The sequence below is a fragment of the Vollenhovia emeryi genome, unplaced genomic scaffold (genome assembly GCF_000949405.1).
Source record: "Vollenhovia emeryi isolate VEMERY1.0 unplaced genomic scaffold, V.emery_V1.0 DF939166.1, whole genome shotgun sequence".
Classification (NCBI taxonomy): Eukaryota; Metazoa; Arthropoda; class Insecta; order Hymenoptera; family Formicidae; genus Vollenhovia; species Vollenhovia emeryi.
The window spans coordinates 988,377-1,008,245 of NW_011967200.1; the positions used below are offsets into that span (position 1 = coordinate 988,377).

Genomic DNA, 19,869 nt, shown 5'->3' on the forward strand with positions numbered 1-19,869 from the left:
TCGGCGGAGGAGCGGAAGGGAGTGAGAGAGAGAGAGAGAGAGACACATACGCTCCGGCATCCATGACCCTCGCGGTGACTTGACGGGATCGTGAATGTCGCGATCGTCGACGTCGTCGCGGGCAGCTTCGTCGCTCTAGTCGCGCCGGGAAGCTCCTCGTCGGGCCGCGTGCGCGCGCGCGCGCGAGGAACGCGGCGGTCCCCCGTTTGCGCGTCCGTTCTCCCCCCCCAGCCCGCCCGCCCGTTTATCATCCCGCGCGCGTATATATGTGTGTGCCGAGTATATTATTATCCCGCGGCGGACTTCCGACGTTCTGCACCGAACGCCAGTTGTAGCGCGTATTGCGCGTCGGCAGAGTCGCCGCGCCGCTCGTCGCAGCCAAGTGAGTTCGAAAGTGCCCGAGAGTGCCCGCGGAGACGGACGGAGAGACGAGAGAGAGAGAGAGAGAGAGAAAGAGGACGTGGTGGAGAACGAAGGGAGCGAACTCCGGTGATCGTGACGAGCGTCAAGTGAGGCGCGACGCGGCCGGAGGGGCGGAGGAGCGAAGCAAGAGGAATTTACGACGCGCGACTCCTCGCTCGATACTCCTCGCTTTGAGCGATCGCCGACTGCGCTTCCGTCGAGCGTCGGCGGGCCGGAAGCCGAGACCGAGGGAGAGAGAGAGAGAGAGAGAGAGACCTCACCGCCTGTTTTAGAAGATGTTCCGAGCGTACGGCACCGCGCCGGCCGAGACACCGGGCGCCGACCTCTACCCCTGGACTACGCCGATCTTCAACAAAGGTGCCGCATCATTCAGTTATTAAGTTATTAAGTTACTCCGCTCGCGCTTATCGCGTGGCGCGACTCGGCGCAATTTTACGCGAGCGCGCGCGCGCGCGCGCGTCACTCCGCGGCGCAGCAGCGCGAGTGACGTAATCGCGGCGAACAGGCCGTTTTCGGACCGAGGGGAGTTCACGGCAACGGCGTGCGGCCGCGCGACCACGTGATATTCCCGCCGCGTATTTTCTTTTCTTCCCTCCGCCGCGCCGCGCCGCGCCGCGCGAGCCGGCCTCCTCGCGAAAAGCGCGATCGGGACGACACGGTGCAATATTGCGCCGCCACCGCAGCGATGGCGACGTCGTTTTTCGAGCACGTGACGCGGCCCGTCGGCCCCGGGTGGGGTGCGCGCGGAGGCCTCGCGACGAGGGGAGGAGGAGGGAGGAGAGGCACCCGGGCGGAATTGTTGTTGGAAATTGCCCCGCGGCGCGGCTCCGGCCGAAGCGGTTTCGCGTGCCGGATTTCGCGCGGAGAGGTGTATCGATTTCCGGTCCGCCCGCCGGGCGAACGTAAATATCGTCGGGGTTGCGAGGGCGGCGGGCGGGAAAGAGAGAGAGAGAGAGAGAGAGAGGAGACGGGCGGGATAAACGAGTTGCCGTGGATGAGAACGTGAAATTTCCAGGGGAAACGCGATTTCAGACGGCGAGGCGGATAATCCGCCTCGATGCGGCCGCTGCCGCGCGCCTCGATTTAAAAATATTCCGCGCGTTCCGTTCTCGGAAGCGCATATACGCGGCGGCGAGGCGGTCGCTTCTGCCTCCTCGGTCGCGATTGATTTGAAAGTTAATGGACGGAACGCGCGAGGCGAACCTTGGAAATTTGCGGTAATCGCCTCTCCTCTCGCCACGCTCGCGCGTATACGAAACGTTTTCCTTCTTTTTTTTCCTCCTCCTCCTCTCTCCCTCTCTAGCTGCGCGCTCTCTTCATTTATTACATTTTACTATCTTCTCTCTTTTATTTCGCAACACGCTCCGATATCTCTCTTTTTGAAACACACCTTTGTAACACTGCTTTCAACTCTAAACCGAAGGGTAAATCGCCGAGGGCATTGCGGTGTACAGATTTACGGCATTACTGGGCATTACTGGGCGTTACTAGGTATTTTTTGGGCATTAGGCCTTGCTGGGGCCTGATAAAGATAAAATAAGGTAAAACGAGGTAAATAAGATAAAATAAGACAATAAGATAAAGTAATGCCCATTGGGCATTAGCGGGCATTGGTGTACAAGATTTTGGTCAGCGGTTTCCCCCTCGACTCTCCTTCCCTCCCTTCCATCCTCCGCCGTCCCAGAATCCGGAAGAACGCGGGATCCGGCCGCACGTTCGGGACCGTCGTTATTCGCAGGTTCTAACCCGGCCTCGTTATCGCGAAATATTGCTTAATCGAGCGCGAACGCGCGTATCCCGGATATTTATTTACCGTCGAATATCCGCGCCGAACAGTTTTCGCTAAACAGTCTTAATGGATTTCATTTGCGCGAGGATACGACAGATATTAACGTTACTCTTTCGTGATTAATAGACCGTCAATCTATCATCCCGCACGTGATTTCGCTCGCGTGCCAAGTATTCGACGCGGCGGCGAGGCCGCGAATGCGATACAACGTCCGTAGGCATATACGTCTCGTCGTCGCGCATTATTGCCGAGCGCTGCGTTAAATAACGCGTCACGTTGCATCGCGATAACGTAATTTTTTTTCCAAGCGTTACACCATCGCCTCAACGTCACCGCGCACGTCGTTCGCGTCAGCGCTCGCCGGCGAAAACGCTAATTTACGAGCGAGTCGCGAGGGAAAAAGCTGCGCCGCGCGCATCTCGCGCGACTCTGAGAGGGAAAAAAGGCCCCCCGTCTCCGTTTATTCGTCGGTGATCATTATTTATCGTATTATCGACGTTATTTATTCGCGCCGCGGATTTACTCGTTATTAACGGCGATCGATCAGCTCGCTCGTTATCGGTAAAACCTGATTTATCACCTCGGAACAACTCCCGAGTTTTGACGATCCGCTTCGACGCTTACCGCGACGCCTGAAATGCGATTCCTCGAAATTCAATTCCCCGAAAGTCCCACACCCGCCCCACGTTTATTTCCTTCCGCGTCAAGTTCGCCTCCTCCACTTCCGTTACTTCCTCGCCGTCTTTCGATCCGCTTCCCGAGTCTCGCGATCCGCGCCTCCACCTCGTCCACGGCCAGAAAAAAAGACTGATGTAGGTTAAACCATTGAGACACGCATATCATGCTCCTTGGATTCTGCTAAATTTTCATTTACTTGTACGAAAACATTTGCTAGATTTGAAGAAATAGATATGAATTCTCCTAGAAGTTCCCGAAGGGCAAACCGCTGAGGGCACTGTGGTGCGCAGATTTGCGGCATTACTCTAACATTTTTTGGGCATTAGGCCTTGCTGGGGCATTAGAAAGATAAAATAAGATAAGGTAATATCCACTGGGCATTAGTAGGCATTGGTGTACAAGATGTTGGTCAGTGGTTTTCCCCTCGGGAGTTCCAGTCTCGGTCAAAATTTTGGATAAGATTAAGAAACCATTTCTTCGAAATTAGATAAGTTCTAGTAAGGTAAACATTCAAAGAAAGTTCGTTTACCGAGTGCATTCTCTCTTTCTCTTCCGTTATCTCTCTCCCGTTTCTTTTCTATTTATCCTTCAATAATGCTCTTCCGCTTTTAGTCACTCGGAGCGTATCCGGATTATCGATCATTTCCGGGCGATAGTCGCGAGCGCCTGCGCCCGCGAATCTTTTCCGCCAGCCGCGGCAAGAATACACGTCATCGCGCGGAACCGTCGCCGAGGGAAGTGGATCCCTCCTGAGGGATAATCGCGGCCTTCCGCGTTCGAGGACTCGTCCCCCCCCCCGTCTCTATCTCTCTCTGTCGCGCAAAGGCGGGGCCCTTTAAACTTTAAAGGCACCCGCCGCCGTGTTACCCTCCGGTAGGTCAGGTGCGCGCCATCCGGCCCGTCACCTGTCTTAACCACACGCATTCCCGGTTACGTTAGGTAGCGACGAGCCCTTCGACGCAATGTCTCCTCCGTGCTGCCCTCGAGAGCGAAGGAGCATCCTCTCCCTAGCTGAGAGACTCGCGCAAGACGCCGCTCGAAAAGCGAAGAGGCTGCGGAGAAGCGAAATCCGCGTTCTCCAACCCTCTTCAACGTTGCGTTGAGATCCGTTTAGTGGGAGACTGATCGTTGGATCGTGTAATCGTTGTTGCGAAAAAATACAGATTTGCGATCGTATCTGGACGGTGAAAATCTACACAGTTGAAAAACCCGTGTTAAATTTAACAGATATCACAGGTCCCGAACGGTCCACACAAATTTTCGTGTTAATTTTACATAATATGGATATGTTAAACACTAATAGTCTATTAATACTTTAACACAAGATAAATGCGAGTCTCAAAATAATTTGAAATAAATTTTGTGTAAAATTAACATATTTTTAATGACAAAATGAATTTAAAATAACACAAATTTTACATTTTGCAGATGTAATAAGTTAAATGACGGTTTGAAATCAGTCTCGTTTATGTTGTATAGAACAAAATAAACATTTTATTCTGTAAATTTTAGCAGATAAATCTTGCTGCTAATAATATAGAGCATACGTATTGTGTAAGATTAACAAATAAGCACACATTGTGTTGTTTTAACATTTCTCTTCAATTATTTTAATAATTTTACATTTGAGGTCAATTAACACAAGAGCAATATGTGAAATTAACACATGAATTTTAACCGGTACTTTCTTTAACAAGAAAACACAAATTTTCCAACTGTGTGGCTTTTTTGAAATCTGACAGACACCACGGCGCGGTTCTTAAATTGCTTGTTGTGCAGTTTCACTGCATCTCGGACGTGAGTTCTGCGTACTGCATACTGTTTAATTTACAGTAAAGTTACAAAGTAATAATGGTAATCGTCCGCGGCATTTTTACCGCAAGGCAAGAGGCGAAAGAGATTCCGATCGATATAAATCCGCGCACCGCACGTGCACATTTCTCAATTTGCAATTTCTCGCGGATGTCGGGCAAATATTTCCGACATTTCACTTTAATATTTTCACTTTAACGTGCAATATTCAATTTTAAATGCACATCAATATGTTATACGCGCATATTACGTAATTTATTTGAATTTAAAATATGCGCGCAACGTGTGCGACAGTTTCGACGCGCGTACCAACATATATTTTCGCGTGTAATCATTCGAGCACAATTCGCGAAGCTCGATCGCGCCATTCGGCGCCGAATGTTCTCCGCTCCGGCGTTTGCGTCCCGAATTGACATTTCATCCCGCGGCCGGTCGTCCGCGGATAACGGAAACTTGCGGCAGGCAGAGGCACCTGATACGCCAGGTAGCCGCGGTACGTACGCACGCAGTACGCACGTGCGTAGACACGGGTCCAGAGGGACGCGCGCAGAGCTAGGCTGAAGTTGGTTGGTCGGTCGGTTATTTCGTACGCCGGCGGAGAGTGCCTTGACCTGGCCTGACCTGCGCAACTTTGCACCCTACCCTTACCTACCGCCCTCCCGCCCTCCCCCTCCGGCTTGCCCCGTGCCCCCCTCTAGTCGCGATGCTCCCTTTCCAGCGGTCGACAGCCCGCTCGTACCCCACGGGAAAACCCACCCTCCTTGCGTACCTACGCGGCACGGAACAGTGGAGCGATGCTCCTACTGGCTCATCCTTTCCCCGCCCTTCGTCATTCTGTCATTCCCGCAGTTTAAGAGAGCCCGTCTACCTGCAATTGTTAAGTTTCTGCAGCAATGTAGATACTATTACTCGCAACATCCCGATTCTCAGGGACGTGGACGCGGACTGTTTCAGTCGAAATATAAACAAATAATTATCTTTGGTCGTAGGAGGCGCTCGTGTCTCTTTATTATACGCGCGGAGGGGATCCCTCGGTTTCCAGATCGTTTGAGAATTATGTCCTCGACGCGGATGACGGTGCCTGTATACTTTTCTCTTTCTCTCTCTCTCGTTCGTAAATTTCGCGGAGTCTTGGACGTGACTAATGCAGAGGAGAGCGTAACTGCATTTCCCTCCTGCAGAAAGAGAGCAAGATGATTTTCTAATAGCGAAACGAATTTCATTCCGTTGTACTTACGCGCTCCGCCGTAGTGAGTAATTACGCGCAAAATTTCCCATTAATTATAACAGAATTATTTATAATGGCCGAGACAGATAGCTCTCATCCAGTATTTAGCCAGCCGTTGCTATAACGAGCGTTTTACGTGCACGGCGCTGCGGAAACCTGATTAAATTTTTATACTCGTGAACGTTTTTGCGTTCTCAAACATTGAGGATGCGAACTCGTGCCTCTGCCGCGAGACGTTGTCTCCGCGTCGCGACTCAAGTCGGCGTTTTCTTTAAGACAAAAATTAACACGATTTTTACGACGTTATAACGGGAGGAATCTCTCCGGATTTTCCAACGCGGGGAAATATGTATTGTCCCTTTCGTATTCTACCCAATTAAAAACCCGCCGATGATTGGCATATTCAAGTACAGTTCAGAAAGCGAGCGCGCGTTTCGCAACCGCGACGTTACGTAAAATTTGATCAATTCGATTTGAAGGAGCAACCGCGAAAATCCCAGTACGTTATTATTATACGTAAAGTAACGCGACGTGTTCTAAATTTAGTATTAGAAAGTATATGTATTAACCTCGGCACCGTCATTAAATAATACTCCATTTCACGGCGTCGCTGAAAGCGAAGCCCCGCTATTTCCAGCCTGTCCCCGGCGCGGACGCGGCGCGTGAGAGCAGGTGCTCGTTTAATTTTCAAAAGGTAGTCCGGCCACTTTCCCTTCTTTTCCTCCCCCGTGTTTTTCACCCCTCGCTCACGGCGTGTCCCGCGCGCACGCACGCGCGTACACGTCCCCCGTATGTTAAACGTTGCGCAAGCGGGGCGGAAAGGAGCGCGCGCGCGCGCGCATCCCCGTAAACACGAATTCGCTGACCGGAGTTAGGGCGAAGGGGCTATGTCGCAACAACAGCCCCGGTAATCGATAGCGTCCCGGCATCGTTTGTCTACGTCCACCGCTACCGGGCTGCTTGATAGACAGAAATGGGACGTGTTTCTCTTTCGCCGGACGCGGCGCGGAGGGTGGCTCGCGGACAATTGAAAATGTCATTGCTATTGCCGCGTGTATTTCCACCTGCGACGAATTGGAACATAAAGTGGACGGAGCCGTCGGCGTGCGGAAACGTTTGCGGCGCGTTTTTTTTATAGGAGCTGTGGGATAAAGCGGGATATTGAGCCAGCGCGCGGTCCGCGCCACGTTTATGCCCCCCGGGAAATGCGATTTAATGTCCAATTTATGACATGTATTAATTAGCACTCGGCGTTGTTTAACGTTACGCTCCCGAAACAAAATGTTTCAAGGTTAGGAGCGAGGGGTAAACCGCCGAGGGCATTGCGGTGTACAGATTTGCGGCATTACTGGGCATTACTAGGCATTTTTGGGCATTAGTTTGGGCCCTGCTGAAGCATTACAAAGATAAAATGAGATTAAGTAATCCCCACTGGCCATTAGTAGGCATTGCTGTACATGATTTTGGTCAGCGGTTTACCCCTCGCCTAATGCCCAAACTAATGCCCAAAAAGTGCCCAGTAATGCCGCGAATCTGTACACCACAATGCCCTCAGCGGTTTACCCCTCGCCTAATGCCCAAACTAATGCCAAAAAATGCCCAGTAATGCCCAAAATGCCAAGTAATGCCCAATAATGCCGCGAATCTGTACACCACAATACCCTCCGCGGTTTATCCCTCGATTAGGAGTGACGAATGTTTAATGACGCCGACTCGCGTCTGTAATTAAATGGTGTCGTCTTAAACCTGTCTACATGATATGTAAAAGAATTAGTACGTAGATCGGAGAGATATCATTTTCATAATATTGCGCAGTCGTGTTCCGATGTCGTCGTTAGGACACAACTGGCGAAGTCGTACAATATTTATCGGCGCATTTTCTCGAGCGACGTTGACAAATCTCGTCTGTCCATTCGCTCGTCGCGAATGAGACCGCCGGGGAATTTTCAGGTGCAATATTGGCGCTATCGCGTCGCCTCGGTCGAGACGCGCTCTTTCATTATTGTTAGAAGGAAAATATTTGACAAGGGTGAGGGTGGGATGACGCGTCATTAATCGCAATGCGGATCGGCGCGCGTTATGCCCGACGCGCTTTCGCGGCGAGCGGGAAATCGGCAAAAGTGCGGAAGATAAACCGGCGCGTATACATTTTACGAGGGCTCTCTTGACGTGCGCGGGAAGAACGGGCGCAAGGCAAAAACTGCGCGACCCACATCCATCACGGTACGGTAATTAGCGTCGTTACGGATCGGCTTTCAGAACCGATCGTTTCGCTGCCACCCCACGGTGCCGTCCTCTCGTTCGCACAGATTTAGCTCGACTTGGCGACTTTTTGCAAATTCTTCTTTCGCGCGACCCCTAACATCGATCGGTTGCACCGATACGAAGACGAAAACGGTCTTTTATTGCGCAATCGTGGATAGACAATTCCGTCGTCGCGAATAAAACGCGCGCGTACACGACTCTCGAATATCACGCGAGCTTTATTTCCATTTTTGCCGCGTCTTCCCCCGAATGCGCGGAAATGCCTGCGTGACAAAGGAAACAGTCGGTTTCCCCGGGGCGCGAATAAAATAATATTCGCGTCGCGAAGTTGCAAAACGCTTTCGCACTGTGACAAGGGGGCAAATTAAATCGCGCCCGTGTACATATAATTCAATTGCGTCAGCTGACGTCAATTAAGTTTTTCGCGGGCAATAATTAATAATATAACTAAATTGGCAGAGAGCGCAATTATACGGGATTTTACGCCCAAGACCCAGGCTCGGCGGGGAGAAATCAATGGACACGGGCGATACGCGCAAATGAGAGCTGTCCGGATTTCTATACAATGTAGCTCTCGCGTATCACGGGAAATGACAGTTCTGGGTCGCGTCGCATTTAACGACGCCGGCGTAGTAGCACCGTTTTCGTGAAAATTATAACCTGCCTGGGAAATGACACTTTTAGCGGATAATTCTCTGGAACACCAAACGTGTCATTTACCGCCCGGGCTCTTTCTCTCCTGGGTGTTTCTTTTTTTTCCTCTTCTTTTTTTTACGCGGTAACAATCGCGTGCGCGCTTTATGCACGCGAATAATGAGCGAAATTGTGACCGCGGCATTTCGCCTCGCAAATTATTGTTTTGCACGTTTGTCGCGTTAACGTTTTCCGCGACCGGGCGGACGTTCGAAAAACGGGGCAACGATTCCGACGCGCGTCACAAACCGCGATTTCCGCGACGTGTGTCACGATCGCGATTGTTTATCTCGCGGACGCACGCTCGTGCCCCGATTTATCGGAATCGCGGTTGCGCACGTCGATTGACCGTCAAACGATTGGCGCGAGCGATACTTTTCCATGTCCTCCGCTCGCGTTTGCCGTCCTAGGCATTTGCGCGCTCTGGACCGACATAGATCGATTGACGTCAACAAGCTGCGCTCCGTGATGACATAATGGCTACATCACGAGATATTCTCTGCGTTGGTATGACGTACGACTTATTCTTAACGACCTATTTTTGCCTGCCTACTGCCACTACTGTTCTATGAATATTAATGATTTAGAAAAAAGGGAATTTAATGGATACTCTCTGAATATAAAGTTAACGGATATTGTGGATATAAAATTCAATCGAATATAATTTTCCGATAGGTATCGGAGGTGCGCTTCAAATTTTTATTGCTGCTGAAATTTTACTGCAAATCGCAAAGTTTCGCGATACAATCAGATCGTGAAAGAAAGCCGAGTTTTATTGCAGCTAGTACAGAGCTGTCTGACGCGCGAGTCTTACTATTTTTACAGAGAAATGTAATACAATAGATGACAATTTCCGATAACGTTCGTTACGTTACCGATCGTGCAAGATTAATAAATTGCCAGGCAAGCGCGATCCGCGAAGATCTACGTAATGCAGCGTCATTGCACATGCAAAACCGCAGACTCCTTGCACGGAGAGCGTTTTCTTTTACGTTTAATATTCCTATATCAAGACGCTTTCTTAGAACGACTATCGCCGTCGTGGACTTATTTGTCCAAATTGCAAACTAATAAAATTCCAAACTCCAACAGTGATCAACCTTACGGCGAAGTTTCCGTCTTACAAACATCGGTCGGTGTCTGAGTACGGCGCCTTCGACGAGAGGTCGACATTATCACGGAACTTTGATAAGATATCGATTTTAATTCTTGTCAATGGCGCCCGGCCGGTATCGTTGTAAACGCGTAATAGGCGCGCGATGGCCGTTAAATATTTATCCCATTTCGTCGCTCGCGTGTGATTGCGCGCGTGTATGTGCGCGGCGGTTGCACGCATCGCGACGCGTGTACGTAAAAACGTTTGTCCCGCGTGGAAAGAAAACGCAGAAAGCCTTTTCCGCCGATTAGCGCGATACGGCACAAAGAAAGGCTTTACGGCTTTCATAATTCGCGGAAAACAACATATCCCTCTTACTGCCGCCATGCAATTTCACCGTCGCGCTCTATAAAGGCACGTTAACGGCATTTTCGTGCCGCACGTTAAGAAAACTGTGATATTGTTCATGCTGAAAGTACGCTCGACGGTGCTCGGGGCCCGGCGAGGCTCTTAAACCGTCGGTTTTGCCTGCGAATTGGGGAACTGGACCGCTTTCCGATTATTCAGCGACTGCATTATTGATTAAATTGTCCGCTCGATTCGGTAGAAAACATCGTTCCGATTTTTCGTTAATAAAGCATTACATTTAATATGCCGTGATTTTCCCGCGCCCGGCCCGTATTCGGCCGGTAATAGAATTCCGATTATATTAATTAGCGCTCTTATAATGTCAAGCGGCATTTTAGCTTTTATTGATGGTCGAACGGTTGAATAATGGAACTCAATACGAGTATTATCACAATTACACGAATATGATGCTTTATCCGGCTGACGCAACAGATAAACGCAATGATATAAGCCAATTAAAAATAATTGTATCGATCGGCACGACGCTCGCGTTTAGACTATTCTATGTGCCCTGCATACGCCACTGTGCAAAAGACTTGGGGCAGGTGCTCGGAATTTCAGAGGGATAATTGCGAAGGCGGTATTGAAGATCGAGCCATAGAAATTCTAAGTAAAAGGTGCTGTACCTACGTATTCCCTTCAGGTGTCTAAGACTTCCGCACAGTAGCGCGTACATCATCAACCAGCTCACTTCTGTCCACCGCAGGACGTGATTGCCTTCAATAAACATATTTCGGAGTACACTTGGGCCGGTATTCATAGTCCGTTCTTATATTTAAGATAATCTTAAGTATACTTTTAATCAGGGTTGGGAAAGTTACTTTATAAAAGTATCTGGTTACAGTTGCAGTTTTTTTTTCGCTAAAAATGTAACTAGTTACAGTTACAGTTACTCGAAAAGTAACGAATCGTTACTTTGCAGCTACTTTCTTGCAATGAAAATAAAAATATCAAATCTGCATTTGAATTGTGTAAGTGTCGATAAAGGCTTAAACGCAAGGCCTAACGCGATCTGTGGGGGTTTAAAAAATATATAAAGTAACTGTTAATGTGACTATTAAATTAGTCACTGGTTATCGAAAAAATGTAACTGAGTTAAGTTACAGTTACGGGTGGAGAGAAAGTAACGAAGTTAAGTTAGAGTTACCAAAAAAAGTAACGGTAACTGTAACTTCGTTACAAGTAACGAGTTACTTCCCAACTCTGCTTTTAATGTGTTTTTAACCAAATCGCATAGCCGTATTAGCCTCTTAAGACAACACTTAAGGTGATTTGGAAATTAAAATCCATAGCAAATACAATCGGCTGAATTATTTACGTTTATGGCAATCCGTGACGTTAACGTTCAATTCAAGCGACATCGTTTTGCTTAATTCAACAACATTTCTTTTCCCGTGTACGGAAGGACAGCGTTCTAAAAAAAAAAAAAAACGATCGGGGAAATCGGTCTGGATAATACGCAGAGTTCAAAGTTGCCTCGTGCAATTCGTCACGACGACTTCTCGTCCGGTCGCGTCCAGAGCCGATATCTTCCCCTCGCCTTTCCGCCTCGTCGACGTATCACCGTCGCGAATTTTCTCCCGTTTCCTTTCTAATTGCGTGCCCGAGATATCGCTTCTCGCAGCGAGCGCGAGGAAGGCACGGACGAGGAAAGGAAGGAAGGAAGGAAGGAAGGTCGGCACGGGGGTGGGGGGGGAGGGGAAGGGAGGGCAGCGAAGGGACGGAAGGCAGGAGGAAGAGTTATCACGGCCGGGCTGTGCGGGAGAGCAGGTAGGGGATACGCATGTCAACTGGAGGGCATTCAACTATCGATCGCATAGTTTCCGCCACCCTCGAGAGGAGAGAAAGAGAGAGGGACCGCGCGCGCTCTTCTGTCCCTTGCCCGTTCTCGCGTCTTCTCGCTCCTTCTCGCCCTTCCCGCCCCGCTCCGCCCCCCGCGCTCGCCTCTTCGCGCGCGCGTTCGTTCTTCGAGAGACTCTCTATCGACTTTCCCTCCTCTCCCTCCCGCTTCCGTAGATGAATCTAACGCGGCGATGTGCATCGCGCGCGGCTCTTCCAGGCCTCCGAGGCCCTTTTCTCGTCCCTTTTATCGATGGCCGTTACTTCGACCCCTTCGCTCTCATCCTTCCACCTCTCTCGTCCGCTCTCTCGTCCATCGCAGGGCTCCAGGCTCGTCCGTCAGACGCGCGAGGAGAGATGGGCTCTCCGCTTGCGTCGAAAGTTCATTCCGCTGAAATGATACTGTAATATGTACGCGCGAATTTTATATCGCATATAACAGTTGCGCGGAATATTCTGAAATCGATTCGCAGCGCAGGTGCAACGATCGTGGTGCAAACCGCACGTTCTCGCGTCTGCGGCGTCGAGAGGCCTGGGGATTCATCGACATTACCGTCTCTCGCGTTTCGCGCCGTGCTCCCTTTTCAAACGCCTTCGCGTTTTTTATCGCGCCGCGACGAGACTCCATTCGGGGATCCGCGTACGTACTCGCATTGTCGCGAACACGACGCCGGAAGTTCCGTGCGTTTGACGTAAGCGCGCCCGGGTAACGAGACGCAACGGCGCGGCGGCCGCGAGGACGAGCGCGGCGCGGTGTAGCCGCGGCCGCCGCTCTTTCGCTTCCCCGTCGCGAAATAAGCGCGGCGGTGTCGACGATCGGACGCGGCCGCGGCGGGCTCTCCCTCGTTCGCTCGTCAGCCGGTTTACTGTTGTCCCGCGGGGCACTCGCGTGTCCTGTATTTACGGAATCGCGGAAGTGCCGCGCGGCGCTTTCCGCGCGCGAGTCGTGGAGCACGCCAACGGCATTTCGCTCGGTCCCGCTCGACAAAGGTCCCTCGATATTTCACGCTCACGGCCGCAAACGCCGGGCGAAATGACGTACGACTTGAGCGAGCGCGATAATTAAGAGGTCGGCAATATAACGGGCTAAATATAGATTTTATTGTCTTGCGGTTCGTGCCTGCATAAGGCATATTATGCGTAGCGCTCTGTGTACACGTATATCAATTTAGAGCGTGCGCGATTTCCGCGCGCTCCCCTGCACGCGTGCGTCCGCCCACGTATGGTGGAAAAATTGCCGGGGTTTACAGTCCTCTTTGTTCTTTAACTCTAAATTGTGAAAACGCCTCGAGTGCAGTTTCTCCCGCGAGAGATCGCCAGCCGTTGCATCGACGTCTGATTAGTTAATCTAATATCTTTTAAGAGTTAAGGAATCGATCGATTTTATGATACATTGAAATGCAATAGCACTGGATCCGGAAACTTTTTCTGTGGGTGTAAAGGCGACATCATTTTGGCCGGTACTGTACACTGAAAAAAATTTCTGGTTGAATATGGACGAATCAGATAATTCCTTTAGGATTTACCAGAATTCCTTTAGGATTTACCAGAATTTCTGTAGGATTACAGGAATTCTGGTAAATCCTAAAGGAATTCTGGTAAATCCTAAAGGAATTATCTGATTCGTCCATATTCAACCAGAAATTTTTTTCAGTGTATATATTATTAAAAAAAGACCACTCGTTCTTCCTACACTTTCCGACAATGCATAATATAACAAACAAACTTCTACAATCGTAGAAGAGTGAGATAGCCTCTATGTTTCTCTCTCACTCGCGGAAATTTGACGAACTCTGGCCAGTCCTCTGATTACAGAGTCTCTCGTCGACATATAGTAGTGGACGGAGCATGCGGTAAGATTTCTTTGATCTCTCGTGTTCCGGGACCTAGAAAGAGAAAAATAGATGTGTGGGCACGGATCTCTCACTCTACTGTGTTTACATGGGTTGAATTCTTTTGACGAGAAGAGGAACACTACCGTGCTCGGAGTCGCTACTGCCCACACATCGTCGTGTCTCTTTCTACGTCTGGGAACACGGTTTTGGTTTGATGCTCCGTCCAGTACTATGTGCCGATGGGGTCTCTAGACGCGACTAGAGCCCGTGTGATAAGAGTCTGGACAGAGTTCTGGTTCGACGAAACATGGCGTCATATAGCCTGTTCCGAGGGGGAAACCGCTGAGGGCATTGTGGTGTACAGATTTGCGGCATTACCGGGCATTACTAGGGCATTTTTGGGGCATTACGTCTTGCTGAGGCATTATAAAGATAAAATAAGATACAATAGGATAAAATAAGATAAAACAAGATAAATAAGATAAAAGAAGATAATAAGATAAAGTAATGCCCACTGGGCATTAGTGGGCATTGGTGTACAAGATTTTGGTCAGCGGTTTCCCCCTCGGCCTGTTCGTTATCGCTGTACTGTTGATCTAGTGCAGTTAGTTAATTGCACTAGTGTAGCAGTGCAGCGATAACGGACAGACCAAAGGTAGTCATATTTTAAAAAATAATAACGCGTTCAGAGTACAGATTCGAGACACTTTATTTGTTCCGCCATATTTCGTCGAAACCAATAAAACGAGAGATATTTCTGCCCAGACTCTTACTCGAGGGGGAAACCGCTGAGGGAGGCATTGTAGTGTACAGACTGCGGTATTACTAGGCATTAGTAGGCAGTTTTGGGCATTAGTTTGGGCATTAAGCCTATCACACAATGCGAGGCAACAGGAATAGGGAATAGAATTTTTGACGCGTTGGATTCGTCGGAAATTTTCCTTCAACCAATCCAACGCGTCAAAAATTCTATTCCCTATTCCTGTTGCCTGTTGCCTCGCATTGTGTGATAGGCTTTAGGCTTTGCCGGGGCATAAAGTTAAAATAAGATAAAACAAGATAAATAAGATAAAGTAATGCCCACTGGGCATTAGTGGGCATTGTACAAGATTTTGGTCAGCGGTTTCCCCCCTCGCTCTTACTACAGGGACTCTAGACGCGACTACCGACGTGTCGCGTTTACGGAGGGTGAGAGGAGATACCGTGGAACCGGCCGAGAAATCGGTTGATCGCGGCGGGAACAGGGGTCGGGGGGGAGGATGGGAGGGCCCGGGCATAGGGGGGGCCGCTACGTATGCGGGCCAGCTGATCGGCACGGCGCACACGTGTAACGGTCTACACGTCCGCTCCGCGTCGCGTCGGTCCCCGCCGCGCCTGCGGATGCATTTCGTTAATGATGCACGAGCGTCGTATTTAAATTTAGCCCGTGCGTGGCCCCCCTCGTGTGCCGCGCGTACGTGTGTCTGTCTCAGGGGGCACCCGCATCCCTCGCTGACTGCGATCTACAAATCGGCAGGCGGCGGCGGCGGCGACGACGACGACGACCGGTACACGTCGTATATCGGCGGCCACGTGGCGCGGTTACGTTTGTCTTTCACTTTCTGCCCCCCTCATGTCGCACCTGTGCCCGCTCGCGCGGCAGTCGACTGCCGAACGACCTGTATGAACGATAATATTGATTGAATCATAGTTATTTGAGGTAGAAACTCTTTTATGTGCGGTCGCTTTATAGTAATGTAAACTTCAACGCGCGTTAGATTGTGTAACTCGTTACACGGAATGCCGGCTTATTCAGTGGAAATTCTGAAAACTAATTACTGGGTAACAGTTGAGGAAATACAATATCTATTATATACTCGTGTTCGTACGTAAAAATAGAGAGCTGAACTTTCGCTTTATCGACAAGCAAAATGATACAATTAAATTCCGAACGAGGGAGAGAGAGAGACATTTCAAAGTTTGTATGTTATATTATGCATTGTCGGAAAGTATAGGAAGAATTAGTAGTCGTTTTTGATGGTATATACAGTACCTTTATACCCACAGAATTCATTTCCGGATCCAATGCTACTACACTTGAATGTATCATAAAATAGGATCGAATTAAAAGAGATCGACTTACTACTTTGAGACGACTGTAAGTCTATATAGTCTTGCGTTTAGAATTTTCAGAGAAAAATCTGTCCGTGTGATTATGCCGAAAGAATCGAGCGGTGACATAATTTTGGCCGGTACTGAATACAACTACGTGCTATTTAAAAAGTCGAAAAAATATTGGGGTTGAATAGGTCTGCGTGTCACGGTAATCCACGGTAATAATGGAATCCGCCGACGAAAAAGGATCGTATTTGTATTCTGGACCGTGACGTGGTCATCGTGTGCGTTGTGTAATGCAACGTTTGTCGTCCCACGTACAATTTTATTGCGTTATCCTCGTATGCAAACGTGTCATCCGCAGAGAAGCTAATTGCCTTCTGTGAAACATCGTGCCCGCGCAGATCATGCAAAAATAGCGTTTGCCGGTGTCGGCCCTTTGCAAAATCGCGTTGCCCACGATCGCCCGAAATACTAGCGGCCAATTTTACGGTGCTTTATAAATTTCTATTCGATTGCTTTCGCCACTCCGTGTCCTGGCCAGTCCGTGTATCGATTCAAATTCAATCCGTGTGCATTAAAAAATAATAAATCTTCGTCGATTCGTCCTTTTGTATCTCGCCGACATTTTCATGTTTTACAGGAAGCGAGCGTACATCCAATTGCGCTTCGACCTACGTCAAAAATCGCCGCTCTGTCACTTTTGCACTTCGTTAAAACAATTCGGTCCCATTTAACAGTCCGCGTCTGTGAGCGACGGGTCCCGTCCGACTTTTATCAAGTTATAGCCGCGCGATATACAGAAATAGCTTCCCCCTTCGGCACACTCTGGTATGTAAATGGTCGGGGATCGCAGAGCCCCGGCAGGAGTTGCGACGAAAAGGTCGAAAACGCGCGCACAGGTGGAGGCCTTTTATGGCGGTTCCAGTCGTGGTTCCCGTTCATTTGTATGTACCGCGAGTACGCGGATTTTATTCCCCCCCCCCCTTCTCTCCCTCGCTCTCCCCCTTTCTCTTTCTCTCCGTCGCCGGGTAAAACGTGGGAAGGCCCATTGTGAGATAATTCTACACACTAACGGTTAGTAAGCGCGTGCTCGTACGACCGGCTTCCGTTTGACCGAGTTCATCCCGAAGCGCAATCGTTCGGACAATGCAGGCAACCGAGCAGGAAATTAAATTACACGAAATCTCCGTGTCATATGCGCGCGCGCGCATACACACGCACACGTCGCGACCGTGATATTGTTTTCGTCAAGGTGAGAGAGATGGGGAAACCGGGAATGGTTGTTCATATCTTTAATAGCATATCCGTCGACGGCTGCCGTTACCGTTGTTGTTACTGCCGTTTCTGGTCGTTACGAAAGCAAGAATACGTGCCTCTCATAATACCGTCGCACGTTGAAAAAGACGAGCGACATTGTTAGGTAAATCACAGTGTTGCGCGCGACGCGTGATTCCAGCGAGTCCTCGTCGTCGTCGATAAGTCGCTACTTATTTTCTACGAGGGGAAAACCGCTGACCAAAATCTTGTACGCCAATGTCCACTGATGCTAGACTAGAACTTGGAGTCCAAGTTCTAGCGTCGTGGACACAGGCCTTTAGTAGGCGTTGGTGTACGTGATTTTGGTCACTTACCCCTTGCTATTAACATATCGACATCGCGAGGTGACTTCGCGACGAGCATTTTTCGCTCGAGAAGCCCCGCGAAGCTTTGCATTCCGATTAGCCGATTACAAATAGTATAATGCGCCAATAATGCGCCTTGATCGGTATAATGCTGGACATTAAGTTGTCAGGATTTAACAAAGGGAGAAATTTCGATTGATATTGCACGTCGGATGATGTTGCAAATTGATAACTTCTTGCCCAGTCACAGTTGCGAGCGGTATAAGAGAGGAGGCATCGACGTCTCGACTTCATCCGACGAACGTGTCCTGGCCGTCGCGCTCGGGGGGCTCGGCGTAATATATCGATTCGCGCGAAACGCCGCCGAGGAGGGAAGCGAAACGGAAGAAAATTGCCGAGTATTGTTTCAACGCGTCCGCGCGCGCTGGAAACTTCGCCGATGACTAAATCAACAAATCGATACGCCGCGGTAAGACCGATTGTGGAGCGGCGACGATGGCGGATGGGTCTAAGAATAATATTTCCGATCCGTCGTCGGGCTAGTTTCGCGCGGCGTGACATTCCGCGCGCGCACGACGCGGCAAGTGAGTCGTTTATCCTTACGGTCGAACCGGTGGAATGACTTTCTACGCGAACCCGCGTCCCCCGGGGAGACTGTCGAGTATAATGAAATTGTAATTCCCGAGAAGAGACATTACAACTCCAATAATCGATCGCCGTCGGCGTGACGTAACGCGAGGCAACGGCGAGCGATATGAAGTAACGACGCCGGTAATGCAACGTAATTTTCAAAACGGTAGCTCATCAGCCGGCGCCGCGTCCAAGTCGCATTTACGGACGCAATAACTTACCGTTTGCGGTAAATCGGCTGGAAACGCGCGTACACCGTCCGTCGGTGATTGCGTGCCTCTCGAATCGCGCCGCGACATAACGAGCATCTCGTTAGCGTTAATTAACCTCGGCCAATCGACATTAGAATATTCGCGCGCGCGAAAGACACGTGCTCGACCAGACCCAGGTAGCCAGCTGACGTCACTTGTAGTTTTGACAACGAAATGTCATTTTGACGTCAAAATGACAAGTCAGCTGGCTACCTGGGGAGGAGAGTCCCCTGTTGCGAGATACGCTCCTGCTATCGAGTGGCAGGATTTGCTGTTAAATTAGTAGGCATCATCCGCCATGCGTGAAATCTGTTTAATGAAAAATTCATTGTTAGATCGTGCGAAAAAAAATGGGTGAAATTGGATACTGAAGGCTAGAGACCCTGCAATCAGGGAGACTGGCCGTAAGAGAGTTCGTCAAATTCCTGCGAGTGAGAGAGAAACGTTGGCTATCTCACTCTTCTACGATTCTATGATCGTAGAAAAGTGAGACAGCGTATGTTTCTCTCTCACTCGCAGAAATTTGACGAACTCTCTTATGGCCAGTCTCTGGATTACTGCAGGGTCTCTAGTTGAAAGCAGTCTCATATTAGGAGCCTGTCTCGTAATAGGAGACTTTTCTCCGCTAATCGTTCCGTTAAGCTTGCCTCAACGAACTGGAGCTTCAATTAAATCGTTATCGAGCAGGCGACGTCTGTCGGGCGGTCAAGCTCCGCGTCCCCGAAACATTCCGCGTCTCCTCCGCGCGCCTGTCTTTTCCGATTCGGTCGAGGCCGATGAGCGCGGCGTCGAGCGCGCGCACACACCGCCTTATTCGCGCTCGCCCGGCCTCAAGTGCGTGCCCCGTTCGCGCGTGTGCGTACGCGCGCACGTTGCGTCGCGTCGTACATACGTGACGAGCGTGTCCGTCTCTCGCGCGTTTCGTCTCGCGAAGGACGGGAATAGAATCGAAACCGGCTGCAACCGACGACATAGGCGCGCGCGGTTCGTCCGATGGTTTTTCCCCCCCTTCCCTTTCTTCTCTCTTTCTCTCGCTTTTCTTCATCCTTTTCTTTAAGTCGCGTCCAGCGTCGCCGTTACGGCGAAGCGTTCCGAGGCGAGTCCGCGCGAGCGAAGCGGCCGCGCGAGAGCCGTCCTACGAGCCGTCAAACGGGCCGGATCCGCCTCGCCGCTTTCTCCCTATTGTCGATTGTGCAATACCGA

At 50.0% G+C, this 19,869-nt stretch overlaps 1 protein-coding gene across 1 annotated transcript in view; it reads left to right on the top strand.

Annotated features, from left to right (window-relative positions):
* Nucleotides 1–265: 265 nt before the first annotated feature.
* LOC105564374 (probable RNA-binding protein orb2) overlaps nt 266–19,869 on the top strand; it is a 98,558-nt gene continuing 78,954 nt past the window's right edge. The window contains exon 1 of the mRNA XM_012016691.1: nt 266–780. Coding sequence (XP_011872081.1) covers nt 699–780 — 82 coding nt within the window. The 5' untranslated portion in view covers nt 266–698. The remainder of the gene's footprint in view (nt 781–19,869) is intronic.